The sequence below is a fragment of the Stomoxys calcitrans genome, chromosome 2, assembly GCF_963082655.1.
Source record: "Stomoxys calcitrans chromosome 2, idStoCalc2.1, whole genome shotgun sequence".
Lineage (NCBI taxonomy): Eukaryota > Metazoa > Arthropoda > Insecta > Diptera > Muscidae > Stomoxys > Stomoxys calcitrans.
In genome coordinates, this window is record NC_081553.1 from 9834386 (window position 1) to 9853261 (window position 18876).

Below are 18876 nucleotides of genomic sequence, written 5' to 3' on the forward strand. Positions count from 1 at the left end.
TGATCACATTACAGGTCTCATTTATTATCCGATTGTCATGAAATTTTACGCTAGTATCTTCTTTGGCCCAAGCACGAACGCTATTGATTTTGAACAAAGTCGGTTCAGATTTATATATAACTCCCATATATATCTTTCATCCGACATTGAGTTTTAGGGATGTAACAGCCACAATTTTGATCCGATCTTTACCAAATTTGGCATGAGGCTCTATTTGACGCCTTCATATGTGTTCAAAATTTCATAAAGATCGGTTCAGATTTAGATATAGCTGTCATATATATCTTTCATACGATATGGCCTTTAAAGGCTAAAGAAGCCACAATTTTGGTCGAATCTTTACAAAATTAGTTTTCTTTGAAGTTTCAAAACGACTTCAAAATTTCATAAAAATCGGTTCAAATTTAGATATAGCTCCCATATATATCTTTCATTCGATATTGAGTTTTAAGGCTGTAGCAGCCAAAATTTTGATCCGATCTTAACCAAATATGGCATGAGGTGTTTTTTTTTCACGAAGTGTTTTTTTTTTTAAGTTTCAATACGATTTCAAAATTTCATAAAAATCGGTTCAGATTTAGATATAGCTCCCATATATATCTTTCATACGATATGGCCTTTTAAGGCTGTAGCAGCCACAATCTTTACAAAATTTGGAATGGGGTGTTTTATTCGACGTCCTCATATGTGTGCAAAATTTTATAAAAATCGGTTCAGATTTAGATATAGGTCCCCGATATGTAGAAACACAATTTTCATCCGATTTTGCATCAGACGTTTTATTTGACGTTTTAATATGTGCCCAAAATTTCACTTAAATCGGTTGTGATTTAGATATAGCTCCAATTCCATGAAATTTTGCACAAGTCTCTTTTTGGCCAAACGACGAACGCTATTGATTTTGAACAAAATCGGTTCAGATTTAGATATATATATATATATTCATCTTTCATCTGATATTGAATTTTAAGGCTGTAGCAGCTACAATTTTGGTATTCAACGTCCTCATATGTTCAGATTTAGATATACCTCCCATATACATATTGGGTTGCCCAAAAAGTAATTGCGGATTTTTTAAAAGAAAGTAAATGCATTTTTAATAAAATTTAGAATGAACTTTAATCAAATATACTTTTTTTACACTTTTTTTCTAAAGCAAACTAAAAGTAACAGCTGATAACTGACAGAGGAAAGAATGCAATAACAGAGTCACAAGCTGTGAAAAAATTTTTCAACGCCGACTATATGAAAAATCCGCAATTACTTTTTGGGCAACCCAATACATTTTTCATCCGATTTGGACTTTAGAGGCTCTGTAGTAGGCACAATTTTGGCCCGATTTCTACAAAATCTAGCGTCAGTTGTTTTATTTAAAGTCCCAATGCGACTGCAAAATTTTATATAAAACGGTCTAGATTAAGACATAGTTCCCATATATAATTTTAGTCCGATATGGCCTTTTAAGGCTGTAGAAGCCACTTTTTTAGTCCGATCTGAACAAGATATGGTACGAGGTGTTTTATTTGACGTCTTAATACGTGTGCAAAATTTCATAAAATTCGGTTTAGATCGGTTTAGATTTAAATATAGGTCCCCGATATATATTTCATCCGAAATAGATTTTAGCCTGTAGAAACCACAATTTTCGGCCGATTTTGAGATGAGATGTTCTATTTGGCGTCCTAATATGTGACCAAAATTTCACTAAATCGGTCGTGATTTAGATATAGCTCCAATGTGTATATTTAATCCGATATGGACTTTTTAAGGCAGTAAAAGCCGCAATTTTGGCCACATCTCCACAATATAGAGCGTGAGATGTTCTATTTCGCGTCCCAATATGTGTCATCAAAATTGGCAAAGGTTTCAATATAACTCCCATTAAATATTTTATCCGATATGGCCTTTTAAGGATGTGGAAATCTAAATTTGTTGTCCTATCGTAGGAAAATCTTACAAGGTTCTATTTGTTATTTCAATAGGTATCCAAATTAAAGTCTGACTAGATTTCGAGATAAGTTCGACATATAAAAAAGTACTACCAAAAAGTACACCAGGTGGTGTAGGGTATTATTTATATAGTTGGCTCCGCCCGACTTTGGCCTTTCCTTACTGGTTTTATTTCTACGTTTTGATTACAATTGATTTTAATGTCTCAATTGATACTGTTTGATGAACGGGCAATTGAGTAATCCTTAAAATTCGAGTAAATGTGCAACCTTCACGTACTGTGTTAACATATACAACATGAATGTACAAAACAAGATACAGCGGTCAAAAAAAGTATTCATCATTAGCAAAATTGATAATAAATTCACTTATTTTGGGTAATTGAAGAAAATTTAATGTAAACAAATAATGCAGTTTTATGCAATAGTTTATTTTTCGTAATATGTTTTAAAATAAATTCAAAAAATAAATTTAATTAGCGCAAAAAATGCAATTTTATATAATAACACCAAAAACAGAACAAAAAAAGTATTCATCATTGATGTGCTATCATCAAAGTCAAATTCAAATATTATTTGGGAATCCCCCTTTTCTGTTTTATTTAGTAAAGGAGGCTTTGCCCTTGACAGCAAATATTTAATTTCATTGAAAATATAGTTTTTGTCAAAATGGGTCGTAAGCAAAACGAGGTTTCTGATGAGGTAAAAGTTTTGATAATAAAACACCACAGGAATGGTTTAACTCAAAAAACTATCAGTGAAATATTAAATAGACCACGATCTACTATACAATCCATCATCAGAAAGTGGACAGAAACGAAAACTGTTGACAATAAACCAAGATCTGGTCGACCAAAAGCACTTTCAGTTGGGGATGTGCGTTGGCTAGTGCGGCAAGTTCAAAAAACTCCGAAGACAAATGCGACCATTCATCGTAAAAACACTATGGAATATTTAGGGAAGGAAGTTACTACACAAACAATTCGAAATACACTCAAAAGGCATAGTTACAGAGGAAGAACTGCACGTAAGAAGCCCTTTATAAATAAAATAAACCGAGTGAAAAGGCTAAACTTCGCAAAAATGTATGTAAAACAGCCCGAATCATTTTGGAAAACAGTCATTTTTGCAGACGAGAGCAAGTTTAATCTTTTTGGGTGCGATGGAAAGGTCATAGTGTACAGAAAACCAAATACAGAGCTTGAAGAACGAAACACAGTTGCTACTGTAAAACATGGTGGAGGTGGTTTAATGGTTTGGGGGTGTATGGCGGCTTCAGGAGCGGGAAATCTTGAAATTATTAATGGAGTAATGGATCATAAGTATTACATTGACATTTTAAAGAGGAATTTAAAAGATAGTGCTGTAAAACTTGGGCTTGGTAATAACTTTCAATATTATCAAGATAATGACCCCAAACATTCTGCTTTAAATACCAAGATGTGGATGCTGTATAACTGCCCCAAAGTCATTAAAACTCCTCCTCAAAGTCCCGACTTGAACCCAATTGAACATCTTTGGGAACATCTCGAACGCAAATTGAGAACGCGCAATTTTTCGAGCAAGAGTCAAATGCAACAGGTGATAATGGAGGAATGGACTAATATAGACCAAAATATAACCGCTAAATTAGTCCAATCGATGTCAAACCGTTTAAAAGAAGTTATAAGACGCGGTGGTCGAATAACAAAGTATTAATTTTTTTAAATTATGTTATTTATTTTTTTGTTTTTTTGCAATGATGAATACTTTTTTTGTTTAATTTTTTGTGTTCAGCTGTAAAATGGCCCTTTTTGTTCCAATAAATACTATTTTTTTCTTTAAAAACAATGAAATTGTGTACATATATATCACACAAGCACTACTGCATCATTAGTTTAATATGTTTTTATTCCAATTGTCTTTTGTAGACTTATTAAAAAAAAACATTGAATGATGAATACTTTTTTTGACCGCTGTATATAGTAGAAAAAAAAAAATTATACGTTATATTCTATATATAAAGTGCAAAAGTACCTAAAATGCTGGTTTGAAGATTCTGCAATTTCCATTGCTGGGTTGTCAGATTATAGCTTACAAAATGATTTTTCCATTCGAATGTTGTATTTTGTAAACAAATATTGTTGAAGAATCGATTTATTTGTATACGCTATTGTTTAAATTAAAATTGCTATGGTTCATTAACTTTCATTAACTGTAGAAAACATGCTGTATTTTCAATATAATATATGGTCTTTTATTTTATTTATTTTCAAAAATATTCAAACTAAAGGCTTTTATCTAATAACAAAATAGATATATACAATGTTTTGTATTTGGTTTCAATCTTAAGAGCAAAGGCTGCGATTTCTTGGGGACATGTGTGGAAACTTTCAAATAAATCAAAAAAAGACAGTTTTAAAGTCTAAATGATTTTCTTATGCGAGTGTCTTTTGGTTACGGGAGAGATATTGTAGAAGAGATATAGCATATTTATATTGTCTATAGATTTGTAGCGTTATGGTTGGATGTGTTTTTTTGTTTTCTTATTTGGTACTAATATTTGAATTATATTCTTCAGATAGATATCATCAACTCCGGACTCGTTGTGTGTGTGTGGTTTGTTTAGATTAATTCAACAGAAAATGGGCAAAAATTTTTATTCAAGAAACGCCAACTACTTATAAAAGTGATGATATGTTAAATACGAAATGTAATAAAAAATATATGCATGTACGACCTAAATTGTATTTGTATATATACAAATATATTGATAGATTGATTGATTGTTTGACTGATTTAATTGGATGATGAGAAACAATAGGTGGTGGGAGTTTTTGTGTATTTTTATTCTTTTTATTTGTTTTTGGTTTCTTTTTTTATTTTGGAAAATATGCGTGGCTGCGGCATACAGTCTGTGCAAGCAAACAAAACTTTTAAAGTGGCATTAATTTTGAAATATAATTAAGTATTTTTTTTAAGTATCATTTATTTTTGATTACTTTTAAACGGTGATTGATTGATTGTTAAAATTGCCAAAAGAAATTTGGGTTTTTTGTTTTGAGGAAATATAAAAACTTGTTGAACTAAAGTTATGAGTTACCAGAAAGGAAATGATAATGTTAAGGAAACAAAACGGAACGAAAAAAGTAAAACATTAAGCTATGGAGTAGTAATAAGTACGTTCTTAAAATTGGTAACCAAACAAAACGAACAATCGAACGAACGTTTCTTTTATTTATTTTTGTTTATTGTTTTTTTTTTTGTAAATTTATAATTTTCAAAAAAACGCAACTACAGCATGAATTTGGTTGTTTTTATTCATTTGGGTTTCAAGTAAGTAAAACGGAAAAACGTAATAGATAACAATGTGTAAACACAAGAGCAACATTAGGGGCGGGGAGAGGAAAGGTTAGTAATCAACTGCTAAATGTAACGGAAATTCAAAATTTGAAAACACAACATAAGCTTGAATGAACGCAAGAGGAAATAACGAAAAATCGCAAATGTTCCAACTTAAATGCAAACAGAAAACGTCTTGGGAATTGCATAAAATCAAACAATTGATTTTTCATTTCGAGTTTCGTTCTAATACCCACTCAATGGGTGGACAGATGTTTGAAAAAAAAAAATCACAAACACTTTAGGCTCATGATTTTTTTCTTGTAACATTTGTTGAGAAAAATCTATGCTTTAGTTTTCTAGTATTTTTTTTATGTTTAAAACAAAAGTGCTGGAAATCTATAATTAGTTTAGCTTTACACAAAAGGCAAACCTCGCTGTTGGTTATTTGGAAAAAGAAGAAAATAATTCAAAATCAGTTGCTGCTTTTATTCTCTTTCAAAAAATACAAAGTAATGTTTTTGGGGATTCATTTTTTTGTTGTTGTACTACTTTAATCTGCATTCTGCGAGATAAAAAAGAGAGGGGTTTTCTTTACTAGGCGTACAAACTGATATATTTTGATAAAGGAACAGTAGTAGTTGTTGTTGTAAAAGTAGCAGGAGGATTAAGGGCCAAAGCAATTGTAGATGTCGCTTTTTCAATCAAAATGTTTCATTTTATCTAATACGAAGAGTCTTCAAATGATTCTCTAAAAATTTCTATGTTAAAGATTATTATTATTATGTTTTGTTTTTTAATTTGAAAAATCGATTCATCGATTTCTGTGGTAACATGTTTGTTTTTGTTGCTTTTATTATTTTATATATATTTTTTTTTAATGCAAAGTTTTCCAAAAATACTTCTGTAAATTACTTAAGAATGAAGGAGTTCAAAAAAAGACAGAGAGAAAGGTCTTCAACAATATATGGCAAATAAATAAAAAAAAAAATATTAGAAAAAAATCTTTAGGATGATCTTTTAAGTTTGAACAAAAAAACAAGAAGCTACTTAAGTAAAGTAAAACAAAAAAGTTTTTAAACATGCAAAGTATGGAGGAATAAACTTTAATAAGATTTTCCTTTTTAAATCACATGAGTTAAGAAAAACTATGTATGTATATTTTTTCATATATCAAAATAGCAAAAAGAATACAAAAACAAAACATATTTAAATCGCATAAACTAAACAAAAGATTAATAAAAAAAACGTTTCTTCCCTTTTCCAGACTTGCTCAGGACAAACAAAAGTTAATGGGAAAAAATACGGGTCTCAAAGCCAAGTGGTGGTGAGTGTTCGGAAAGTGATTTACAGAAGAATGTATAACCACCAGCAAAAGAAGTTTCTAAGTTCCGATTCAATTGCATATTAAGTACATATAACACCGCTCAAATAATGTAATCAAAAGGACAAAAACTAATAATTATGGGAAATCAAATTTCTTTTCTAGTAACCCTAGAGTTAATGTTAATGGTATTTTTTATTGTTTGTTTATTTTTGTATATTTTTTTTAACAAAAATATAATAACACAACACACATGCCGCCAAGAAATCAATGCCTTTTTCGATTTTTTTGTTTTTTGTTCTCAAGTTTGCACTTTAACCAATTATTTATAGGAATTTTGATTATACATAAAACAAATCATTACAGTTTACGAATTTTAAGCCTTTAGTTCTTGTTTTTTCATTTCAAAATTTTCTTTTTTCATCAACAAAACATTTTGATCAAAAAACCATATCTGAACTTTTAGACAATAGAAAGAAAATCGTGTGAGAAACTCATATAAAAAATAATAATAAACAAATCTTCACAAATAAATGAATATCAAATGTTTGAATATGCAATCATTGCGGAGGAAGACATTTCAAATAATTCAAAAAAATTAAAGAAAAACCAAAAAAAAAACGCACAAAATTTAACAAAAAGGTAAAATAAAATTAAAAAAGTATTTGCAAGGAAAATGGTCCAAGGACCACTCCCAAATGCCATACACCTTGAACAAAGAAATTTGTTTGTAATAATAGAAAAATCAAAAAAAAATTAATGATGTATTTTGGGGTGTGTAAGTAAGTCTTTAAAACCATACGAGAGAGATAGAGTATGTGAATAGTTGTTGTATTGATTATTATTTAAATTTTTCTGTTTGTTATTTTTTCTTTAGAGAAAAAGGCGGTACAGCTGCTTGTTGGTTGGTAATTGATTTTTTTTTAATTTTTTGGTGGTGGTTGTGGTGGAATTTGTTGTTTTGTTTTGTTTTGTTTGTTTGTTTGTTTGTATGTATGGTGTGTACCTTTTTCTAGGATCCTTGCTATATGTTCCACCATATTTGCTTCTTTGGGCAGCCAGTTCTGTGATTTCTGGTATCCAACTAGCGAACACAGCCTATATATCGATTGATGCATACACACATATATATATATATATATTTTTTTTTATATATAGTAGTTAAAGTTATAGTTGTATTTGTAGTATTTAACAGTAGAATAGTGATAGACTTTTCTTTCTATTATGTTTATATTAAAGAAAATATGGTTAGCATAGTTAAAAGTTTGTTTGTCATTGCTGTCTTTTTCTTCTAAAAAACTCTTTGGCAAAACAAGGAGAAACGTATATATATATACACACATATACTTTCATGTTCTTGTTACGTTGTCTAACCTTTCTATATACAAGACCTTTTTTAAACCTCCTTATTAGGACCTCTCTTCTATGAAATTATTTATAATCAATTATTATTATTGTTGTATTGTAGTTATCACAAAAAAAGCTTTTATATATTCTATACTATATACAATAAAACACTGCCTTTGCACACGTAGAAATTTCTTTGAAAAAGGGACCAAAATCAAAAAGGATAGAGGTTAATAATACCTATACACTTCACTCATCCATGCCCGCGCACTCCCACCCACCCCACCCACACTCACTCATATACACCATCTCACACACTTGCACTCACTCAACCAATGATTCGATTCCATTCGCTTCGACTCAATGGCCCAAGTATCTCTTTGCTCATTCACTCAAATGTCATTAGCTCGTTTGACGTAGTTTCAAAAGGACATATAGTATAAGGAATAAATATAATATATATATTACAATACAGTCTATTTGATTAATTCAAGATTACTTTACAACATGTTTTTATTTTGTTTTGTAATCTTACTTTTGAAACACTTTCGCCAAATCTATCTACAAATATTCTTAAAGCAAAATAATATGGCATTAATTATTCTACTTTATTTTGGAATTATATTACAAAACTCAAAAAAAAAAAAAAAACTAAAAAGCTTAATGGCATTTTCGGAAAAACGAAAAATTAAAGGGGGAAATATTGCTCAATGGTGAAGAAACTGTCATTAGGAAATTCTCATGTTCCAAATCTTAAGATTTTTTTAGTCTTATGTATTGCTAACCTTGCCATAGTGATGGTGAAAAGTATGATTTAATCAGAATTAAAAACAAACTCAAATGTGGGAAGAAAAAGTCATGACATATATGGCGAATATAATTTTTTGCATTTTGCCTATTGGAAAACCAGAACAAGGCGAATAGACTTTAAGGTTGATATAAAACTAATTGCTCAAGATTTCTTTCTTAGGCTTAAACGGAGGTTCCATGTCAAGAGAACATTTGGAATGTAAATTGCCTTTTTTTCCCACCACCATCGGATGGAGGGTTATACTAATCTATTAGCAGAAATATATCAAGTGTAGTTGTTATCCTTCTTACTGGGCTACAAGAAGAATATTGATGAGCCTGGTTGGTATCAGACGAAATCGCAATCTAGGAAAACCGTTAATGCTATTTACAACAACACATTTTCTGCCGAACCGAAAGATTTTTATACCCACCACCGAAGGATGCGGGTATATGCATTTTGTTATTCCGTTTGCAACACATCAAAATATTCATTTCCGACCCTATAAAGTACATATATTCGTGATCTGCGTAAAAATCTAAGACGATCTAGCCGTGTCCGTCCATCTGGTTAAGCTCGAAGATGGGCTATATCGGACTATATCTTGATGCAATTTGGCCCAGATCGGTCCAGATTTGAATATAGCTGCCATATAGACCGATCTCTCGAATTAAGGTTTTGGGCCCATAAAAGGCCTATTTATTGTTCGATTTCTTCGAAATATGGGACAGTGAGTTGTTTTAGGCCCTTCGACATTCTTCTTCATTTTGGCCCAAATCGGTCAAGATTTGAATATAGCTGCCATATAGACCGATATCTCGGTTTAAAGTCTTGGCCCCATAAAGGCGGATTTATAATCCGATTTCACTAAAATGTGACACATTGACTTATGTTAGGTTTTTCGACATCCGTGTCGTATATGGTTCAGATCGGTTTGTTTTTAGATATAGCTACTAGAAAGACCAATTTTATGTTATACACAGCGGGCTGACGGGCTGGAGGGTTCCCTCTAAACTGCCATTTAAAGCCAAGCCAAGAACTATGTGCCTGAAGATAATTTAGGCATATAAAAGGTATTCGTTTAGCCGTAATTCTGCACAATAAGTGCTCAACCGTCTATAACTCATCCTCATCTCCACAAATCAAATGTAGTTTGTAGTTTCTTGTTATCCCATATTTCTCACTTTTTCAAATACTTTTCACAGACTGGCCACCTTTTCGTGGTGGGCTACCCATTCATCCTTAAACAGACAAATCAAAGAATAGAGCAATAGAAGTTTTCTTAACATAAATTTTTGGCTTTGAAATTTCTTCCAACTTCCGTAACGGAAAATTTTGTTTTTACTGAATTCTACTTTCCGGTTACGGTCGACATATGTTCGGTAATCGTTTGCATGTGTTTTCACAAAGCAAAATCAAACAGCTGACACGCTTTCCTACATTTACGGTATGTTTACGAGAGCATAACCAGGCCTTAAATGCTTGTTTACATTTACGATATATTTATTCTACATTTACAGTACATCAACGAGATCATAACCAGGCCTTAACATTGGTCCTTCGTAAAAGTTGAGTTATCCCCCGAAAGAGGTTAGAAGCTTCATTGAACTAGGGTTGCAGAGCAATTAAATAAAAAAGATGTTTCCGCTGAAAAATAAGATTCAGTGGAAAAGCGCCCTTGTGGCTTAAGACAACAAAGGACAAAATACCATAAATCTCAATACGAAGTGCAGGTTTGCTCATGTTTAATTTTGTCCTACAAACCACTAATATAACACTTGACATGTCCATATGTCTTTTTAAATAACGATATGATTGAAACTAAAAAAAAAAACTATCCGGTAACAACCTGAGTGTCATAGAGAAACTTGAGTGTCAAAATACTAAGACATTAGACAGAAGTTTGACAGCCTCGTGACAATTTGCATTATTATCACCTATAGAGTTGTACCCATGATATAATTAACAGGTAGTGTACCGTAAACAGCTGAGTACAACTTTTTTTTCGCGAAGTGCACTATCTGTCAACGAGTTTTGGCTGAGTGTGTGTATTATAGTTAAGAAATAGCATACACAAACAACGAAAAATGGCGCGAACTTGTGACATACACAAAATCAGAGTTGCACTTATCATTGATTTTGACAGATAGTGCACTCAATATTTTGTTGTTAGGCAACTGCCACTACCTGTAAATGAAAATATCATGGTGGTGCCGTTGATTTTACGTCGTTGGGCTGGTGAGTTAGCATGCGATGCGATCTAATTCTTGAATCCTTAAGACACAATTTTTGTTTCAATTGGGTTAAATTTTGTATGAAAGGGATATTTCTATATCTTTGTTACCTTTGTTCTATACTCATGTTAGCAATACAAAAAGATTCAAGCAACAACACTAAGTTTGATCTGTAGAATAGAAGTTAATAAGTTTTAAGCGAAAAACATTATTCGAGTATGAAAAGATTCTTAACTCGGCGGGCAATACATTCCAACACCTGGTCTTTCGAAAACAGATCTAAATATACGAGGGCAAGTTTATCTGAGTACTCCTACTCGAGCGAGAAAAATTGAAGTATCTACGCAGTGTTACCGGTGTTCCACTTTTTATAGCTTTGTAAAAGAGTAAAATATTTCGTAGATCAATAAAATGGTCAAAAGAAGTTCCCAAAAAGGTTTTGACATACCCTGAAATGTGGTCACGAACACGTACATTATATGCAAACCTGGCTACTGCATTCATCACCCGTTTCAGTGTAAGAAGATTATAGTCAAACGTTCCTGACGATATCTCCAAGCCATATAAAAGTTGAGGCATTAACAATTCGTGAGCAAGTCTGACTTTCACTCACGAATTTATGTTCCAATCGTTTTTGTTAAGGCCTACTGAAATGGCGTTCAACAATTCTATATTGTTCAATCAATTTTATTGATATTTCGAATGAATCTATTTTCTTAACGTAATGCAAAGAATATGCTAAAATAGTTTTGGCCGAGAAGAAAGAGAAGTTTGGAACTTTGGTGCATTGATTAACACTTGATTCAATTTCACAGTTTTAAACTTGTATTCTATTACAGATCGGAGGCCACGTCTGGGCTCGAATCCTGGCGAGACCACCAGAAGAAATTTTCAGCGGTGGTTTTCCCCTCCTAATGTTGGCAACATTTGTGAGTTACTATGCCATGTAAAACTTCTCTCCAAAGAGGTGTCGCACTGCGGCACGCTATACGGACTCGGTTATAAAAAGGAGGCTCCTTATCATTGAGCTTAAAGTTGAATCGGACTACACTCATTGATATGTTAGAAGATTGCTCCTGTTCCTTAGTGGAATGTTCATGGGCAAAATTTGCATTTTCATTCCATTAAAGATCAACTAATTTTTTATTGGAATTGTCGTGTCACTTTATAATGGAGCTCATCACATCACTGTAATGAGCGATCAGAATATACAAAGTGATAATTTATTATATGTGGAACTAATGAAAATACCCTGTCAATTGCCAATTGTCAAAGTACAATTATGTATAGTACAAAACAATTGTCTACATTTAGAAGCAAGAAAATTGTTATTGTTTTTACTCAGTCATTGAAAGATTTTCGACGTGTTAAATCGAGAAGTAGTTAAGATTTACAATAGTTTGGAGAAAAGTAGGAAATTGTGTACTGAGTTCATACCGTCTTAATGATTTAAGAATAGATGTGTTCTCGATATTTGGTTTAATTCACCTTGAGCAATATTTTTGAGCCATATATTCAAAATAATAAATGTCTAAATATAAACACAAGTAAGGGAAAAATTTTGATTTTAGTAATTATTAATACCAATACAAAAGGAAAACAAAACGAAACCATTAACTAAATGAGTTGTAAAACATGAGACTGATAAACGCAAAAGTAAAAGAAGTTGCCCTACTTATCAGGTATGTAGTTCTCTATGTGAAAGGAGACAGTTACGAAAACCTTCAAATAATGCGTTAATGCGTGACCTTTATCGTTTGTTTTGTATTTCGATTCCACTCTTGTGGATTTTATGCAATTTTTTTTCTCTTTTTACTGCTGTTCGTACGTACGTAAATAACTCTAATCTTGAGTTCAGCACTAAAATTTACGAATATTGTAGTAGAAAATAATACATTTGATACGAGACAATACGGTGGAGTTATGGATTTTTTTTTCATGTACGAGGAGTATGGTTCAGATAAATTTTTTATGTATTGTAATTTTTTTTATAAAAGAATTAAAGAAAAATAACACAATTGGGTGTAGAGGAAACACAATTAGCAGTAGCGCAATAAATAGACGTTAATGTAGAATGGCTGGTAGTTAGTTATGCGTTGAAAACAAAACAGTTAATTTTATGAGGGAGGAAAAAACTCTAATGTGTACGATTTTAAATTTAGGGATTTCTTTTCATTTAATTATCAAATTACAACACTGAGATATTTTGGTGTTAAAAAGAGGAATATTTGAGAAAAGCCAAATTACATTTGAATCGAAAAAGATATAGAGAATAGGACCAATTAATCCTCAATGTACCAATTAATAATCAATGTAATCATGTGTTTAAATTATACATTAAGCTCAGTTTTAAGCTCGACTAAGCTATGTTATTTACTTTAATTTGTATTATTTTATTATAACATTTATTTTGGTTTAGATATGTGTGCCAAGAGAAAGCTTTTCTCAGAGCTAAATGCATAAATATAATCACAACAGTTGATGTGCTAAAGCACTAAAGAGGTTAAACTAAAAGCTTTGTAGCAAGCCTATTTTATATGAATACATCTCAGACACTATACGATATATATTTTGAAGCTTTTTCTTGTGATTCGGATTTTGTATGTAATGCAAAAACAATGAACCAAACTTTGATGATGACCAAAAGCTTATAGACCTAATAATGCCCAAAAGCTAATCAGGTAACCTAAGACCCTTTACACTAATGCTTTAGATTTAATATATTAACTTTCTCAAAATATAAGATCTTGAGAAGAATATTTATTCGTGAAAGCCGTGGAACGTCTATACCTATCGACTTGAAAGTTTACACCAATATTTATTGATGTAGGTCAGTTGGAATCGTAGAACGGCCTATATGGAATATAGGTTTTTTTATACCCACCACCGAAGGATGGGGGTATATTCATTTTGTCATTCCGTTTGCAAGAATATATATAAAGTATATATATTCTTGATCAGCGTAAAAGTCTAAGACGATCTAGACATGTCCGTCCGTCTGTCAGTCTGTCTGTTGAAATCACGCTACAGTCTTCAAAAATTGAGATATTGAGCTGAAATCTTGCACAGATTCTTTTTTTGTCCATAAGCAGGTTAAGTTCGAAGATGGGCCAAATCGGACAATATCTAGATATAGCCTCCATATAGACCGATTCGCCGATTTAGGGTCTTAGGCCCATAAAAGCCACATTTATTATCCGATTTTGCTGAAATTTGGGAGAGTGAGTTTTCTAAGGCCCTTCGACATCCTTCGCCAATTTGGCCCAGATCGGTCCAGTTTTGGATATAGCTGCCATATAGACCGATCTTCCGATTTAGGGGCTTAGACCCATAAAAGCCACATTTGTTATCCGATTTTGCTGACATTTCGGACAGTAAGTTGTCTTACGCCCTTCGACATCCTTCGCCAATTTGGCCCAGATCGGTCCAGTTTTGGATATAGCTGCCATATAGACCGATCCTTCGATTTAGGATCTTAGACCCATAAAAGCCACATTTATTATCCGATTTTGCTGAAATTTGGGACAGTGAGTTTTCCTAGGCCCTTCGACATCCTTCGCCAATTTGGCCCAGATCGGTCCAGTTTTGGATATAGCTGCCATATAGACCGATCTTCCGATTTAGGGGCTTAGACCAATAAAAGCCACATTTATTATCCGATTTTGCTGAAATTTGGGACAGTGAGTTGTCTTAGGCCCTTCGACATCCTTTGTCAATTTGGCTAAGATCGGTTAAGATTTGGATATAGCTGCCATATAGACCGATCCTCCGATTTAGGGTCTTAGACCCATAAAAGGCGCATTTATTGTCCGATGTCGCCGAAATTTGTGACAGTGAGCTGTGATAAAACTTTCGATATTATTTTTCAATTTGGCTCAGATAGGTCCAAATTTGGATAAAGCTGCAATATAGACCGATGTCTTGATTTATGGTTTTGGGGCTATAAAAGACGCATTTATTGTCCGATTTCGCCGAAATTTGGGACGGTGAGTTGTGTTAGGCTCTTCGACATGTATCTGCAACTTGGTCGAAAACGGTCCAGATTTGGATATAGCTGCCATATAGACCGATCTCTCGATTTAAGGTTTTGAGCCCATAAAAGGCGCATTTATTGTCCGATGTCGCCGAAATTTGGGACAGTGAGTTGTGATAAAACTTTCGATATTATTTTTCCATTTGGCTCAGATCGGTCCAGATTGGGATAAAGCTGCAATATAGACCGATGTATTGATTTATGGTTTTGGGGCCATAAAAGACGCATTTATTGTCCGATTTCGCCGAAATTTGGGACAGTGAGTTGTGTTAGGCTCTTCGACATGTATCTGCAACTTAGTCGAAAACGGTCCAGATTTGGATATAGCTGCCATATAGACCCATATCTCGATGAAAAGCCTTGGCCCAATAAAAGGCGCTTTTATAATCCGATTTCACTGAAATTTGACACAGTGACGTATGCTAGGCTTTTCGACGTCCGTGTCGTTTATGGTTCAGAGCGGTTTATTTTTAGATATAGCTACTAAAAAGAGCAAAATTTTGTTTTACACAGTTGAACAATGACTTGTACTTTTTAGTATTTGGTCCAAATCGGAACATATTTCTATATAGCTGCTAGGGGTCATAAGGTATACATTTTTCCCCGGATTTGACGAAAGGTGGTTTATATATACCCGAGGTGGTGGGTATCCAAAGTTCGGCCTGGCCGAACTTAACGACTTTTTACTTGTTTTATAAACGGAACGTCCGCATTTGACTCCCTGAGGAATGCAAAACATCTCATAGCGACTTATAGCACCTATTAAACTGATTTTGTTATATATATTCAATAGTATTTAGGGGGTGCAATTCTCATGCGATTTAGCTGATATCTTATATAGTTTTTAGTTAATTAAAATAAAGATGTTTTCAAGTTATTACTGGATTCCAAAATATACAGTCATTCGGTGGATACGAGTGGCGATCAAATAACCGACAGCCACAATTTTCTGAATGATTGGAATCTTTACATACTTTGCCCTTGGCCCATGAAAGTTAGAGTTAAAGTTAAAAAACAACAAAAAGCTGTGTTTTTGATTGCAAAACTTCAATATTCCACAGGTCAATGAAATGTCATTAGTTGTTACATGGTATTCGCTTGCGGCGGCACATTTACGTCAGCGAACGGATTGAATGCGTTTTTTATTACATATGAATACATTCACAAATATATTGCATATTGCCGACATATTGAGAGAATGTTGCGAAACTGCTGCATTGCTTTGTATGTCTTCTGTTAATTTCATTTAACACTTGTATAGCGAATGCCTTATGATTTTTCATTTCAATAACCTCCATCAAGGGATGGGTAGTATAAAAATCTGCATATTCCGTTTGGAACACCTGCACCTGAAAATATTGATCTGCGACCCCATAAATTATGTATAGCCTCTTGAATTTTTGCACAGATACTTCTTGTTGATGTAGGTTATTGTGGGAATGGGCCATATCGGTTCGGACTAGTATATACCTTCCATATAATCCGATCCCCGTTTTTGAATTCTTGAGTCACTAGAGGCCTCCATTTTCATCCGATTTCGATGAAATATGGCATAAAGATCTTTCTGTTTGTCAACCTGAGCCACTGGAAGCTGCAAATGTTATTCAATTTGGTTGAAATTTAGCAAGTAGTGTTCTTTTTTGACTTCCAACATCCGTGGTAAGTACGGTTTAAATAGTCGATAGCCTGGTGTAGCTCCCATATCAAACGTCCCACTGATTAGCTTTATACGGCCGCAAGAAGCTTAAATTTTTGCTAATTGGCAGAAAATTGGAGCTTGAAGTACACATATGCACTTAAACTATTTTCATACGGGCATATTTTCGGCAGAATCCAAGGAGGTGGGTTCCCAAAATTGGGCCCGGCCAAACTTACTTGTTTGAGTTAAAGGAAAAGCAAGAGTTTCTACTAGTCCATATATATATATTTATATATACATATTTCCCTGTTATTTTTCGTCTAACTACTCTAAAAAGGCAACGAATGCCTAGTAAACGGATGGTATGAATGTTTTCTTTTTATATCCACCACCGAAAGATGGGGATATATTCATTTTGTCATTCCGTTTGCAAAACATCGAAAAATCAATTTCCGACCCTATAAAGTATATATATATATATTGATCAGCGTAAACATCTAAGAAGATCTAGCCATGTCCGTCCGTCTGTCTGTGTCTACAGTCTTTAAAAATAGAGATATCGGACTGAAACTTTGCACAGATTCTTCTTTTGTCCATAAGCAGGTTAAGTTCGAAGATGGGCTATGTCGGACTATATCTTGTTATAGCCCCCATATAGACCGATCCGCCGATTTAGGGTCTTAGCCACATTTATTATCCGATTTTGCTAAATTTTAGGACAGAGAGTTGTGGTATGCCCTTCAACATCCTGCTTCAATTTGACCCAGATTGGTCCAGATTCGGATATAGCTGCCACATGGACCGATCTCTCGATTTAAGGTTTTGGACCCATAAAAGGTGCATTTATTGTCCGGTGTCGCCGAAATTTGGAACAATTTGTCCTAGACCCGTCTAGATTTGAATGTAGCAGCCATTTAGACCGAACTCTCTATTTAAGGTTTTCGGCCAGTAAAAGTCGCATTTTTTGTTCGATGTCGCCGAAATTTGTTAGTGAGTTTTGTTAGGCTCTTCGACATTTTTCTGCAATATGGCACAGATCGGCCCAGATTTTGGTATAGCTGTCATATATACCGATCTCTCGATCCCGCCCGTAAAAGTCGCATTTATTGTCCGATGTCACCGAAATTTGGGACAGTGAGTTGTGTTAGGCCCTTCGACATACTTCTGCAATATAGCACAGATCGGTCCAGATTTGGATATAGCTGTCATATAAACCGATCTCCCGATTTAAGGTTTTGGTCCCAAAAAAGCCCATTCATTGTTCAATGTCGCCGAAATTTGGGACAGTGAGTTAAGTTAACCCCTTCGACATTCTTCTTCAATTTGGCTCAGATCGGTCTAGATTTGTATATCGCTGACATACAGACCGATATCATGAGGCCACCGTAGCGCAGAGGTTAGCATGTCCGTCTATTACGCTGAACGTCTATGACGCTCATTGATATGTGAGAAGTTTTTCCCTGTCCCTTAGTGGAATGTTCATGGGCAAAATTTGCAATTTGTATAGACCGATATCTCGATTTAAGGTCTTGACCCCATAAAAGGCGCATTTATAATCCGATTTCACTGAAATTTTACCGTTTCGTATATGGTTCAGATCGGTTTATTTTTAGATATAGCTACTAAAAAGACCAATATTTTGTTGAACAATGACTTGTACTTATTAGTATTTGGTCCAAATCGGAACATATTTCGATAAAACTGCTATGGGGCATAAGGTATGCATTTTTCACCGAATTTTGACGAAAGGTTGTTTACATATATACCCAAGGTGGTGGGTATTCAAAGTTCGGCCCGGCCGAACTCGACGCCATTGTACTTGTTTTTAGTATGACACCTTCCAGTGCGTTTAGTATGACAAAGTGCGTCAATATGCAATCATCAAAAGCAATATATGTATTTAAAGCAAACAGTATTAGTTGATTTGATCGAATAAATGCAAATCAAAAACAATGACTTATGAACGCCTAATAAAAGTGAATGGTTTCGTTCTGTTCTTTGATTCACATCCTTGTATAACTTAAAGTAGTAATGTCTTTTTAAGTCGAAAAAGAATCGATCAAAATAAACCTAGTACTATGTTGATGGTGGTAAACATGGGGTCTTCAGTAAGCACAAAAAGTGGGAGTTCAAGACTGCCATTTTAAGGAATTCAACGACATTGTTTAACCGGTTACCTTTACAACAAATAATGTTAGTTTTGAAATAAAAAGAAGAATAATTCTGATAAGTTGATGCT

The 18876-nt window shown here is 33.5% G+C and overlaps 1 protein-coding gene across 39 annotated transcripts in view; it reads right to left on the bottom strand.

Moving 5' to 3' along the window:
* The window catches only part of LOC106083984 (calcium-activated potassium channel slowpoke), a 223715-nt gene that overhangs the window by 108782 nt on the left and 96057 nt on the right, over window positions 1–18876 (bottom strand). For 4 of the 39 annotated variants that reach the window (XM_013247401.2, XM_013247424.2, XM_059362217.1 and 1 more), the window contains exon 8: window positions 7601–7692. The exons of the other annotated variants lie outside the window; for them this stretch is intronic. In XM_013247401.2, coding sequence (XP_013102855.1) covers window positions 7601–7692 — 92 coding nt within the window. The remainder of the gene's footprint in view (window positions 1–7600; window positions 7693–18876) is intronic. 39 annotated transcript variants of the gene reach the window in all.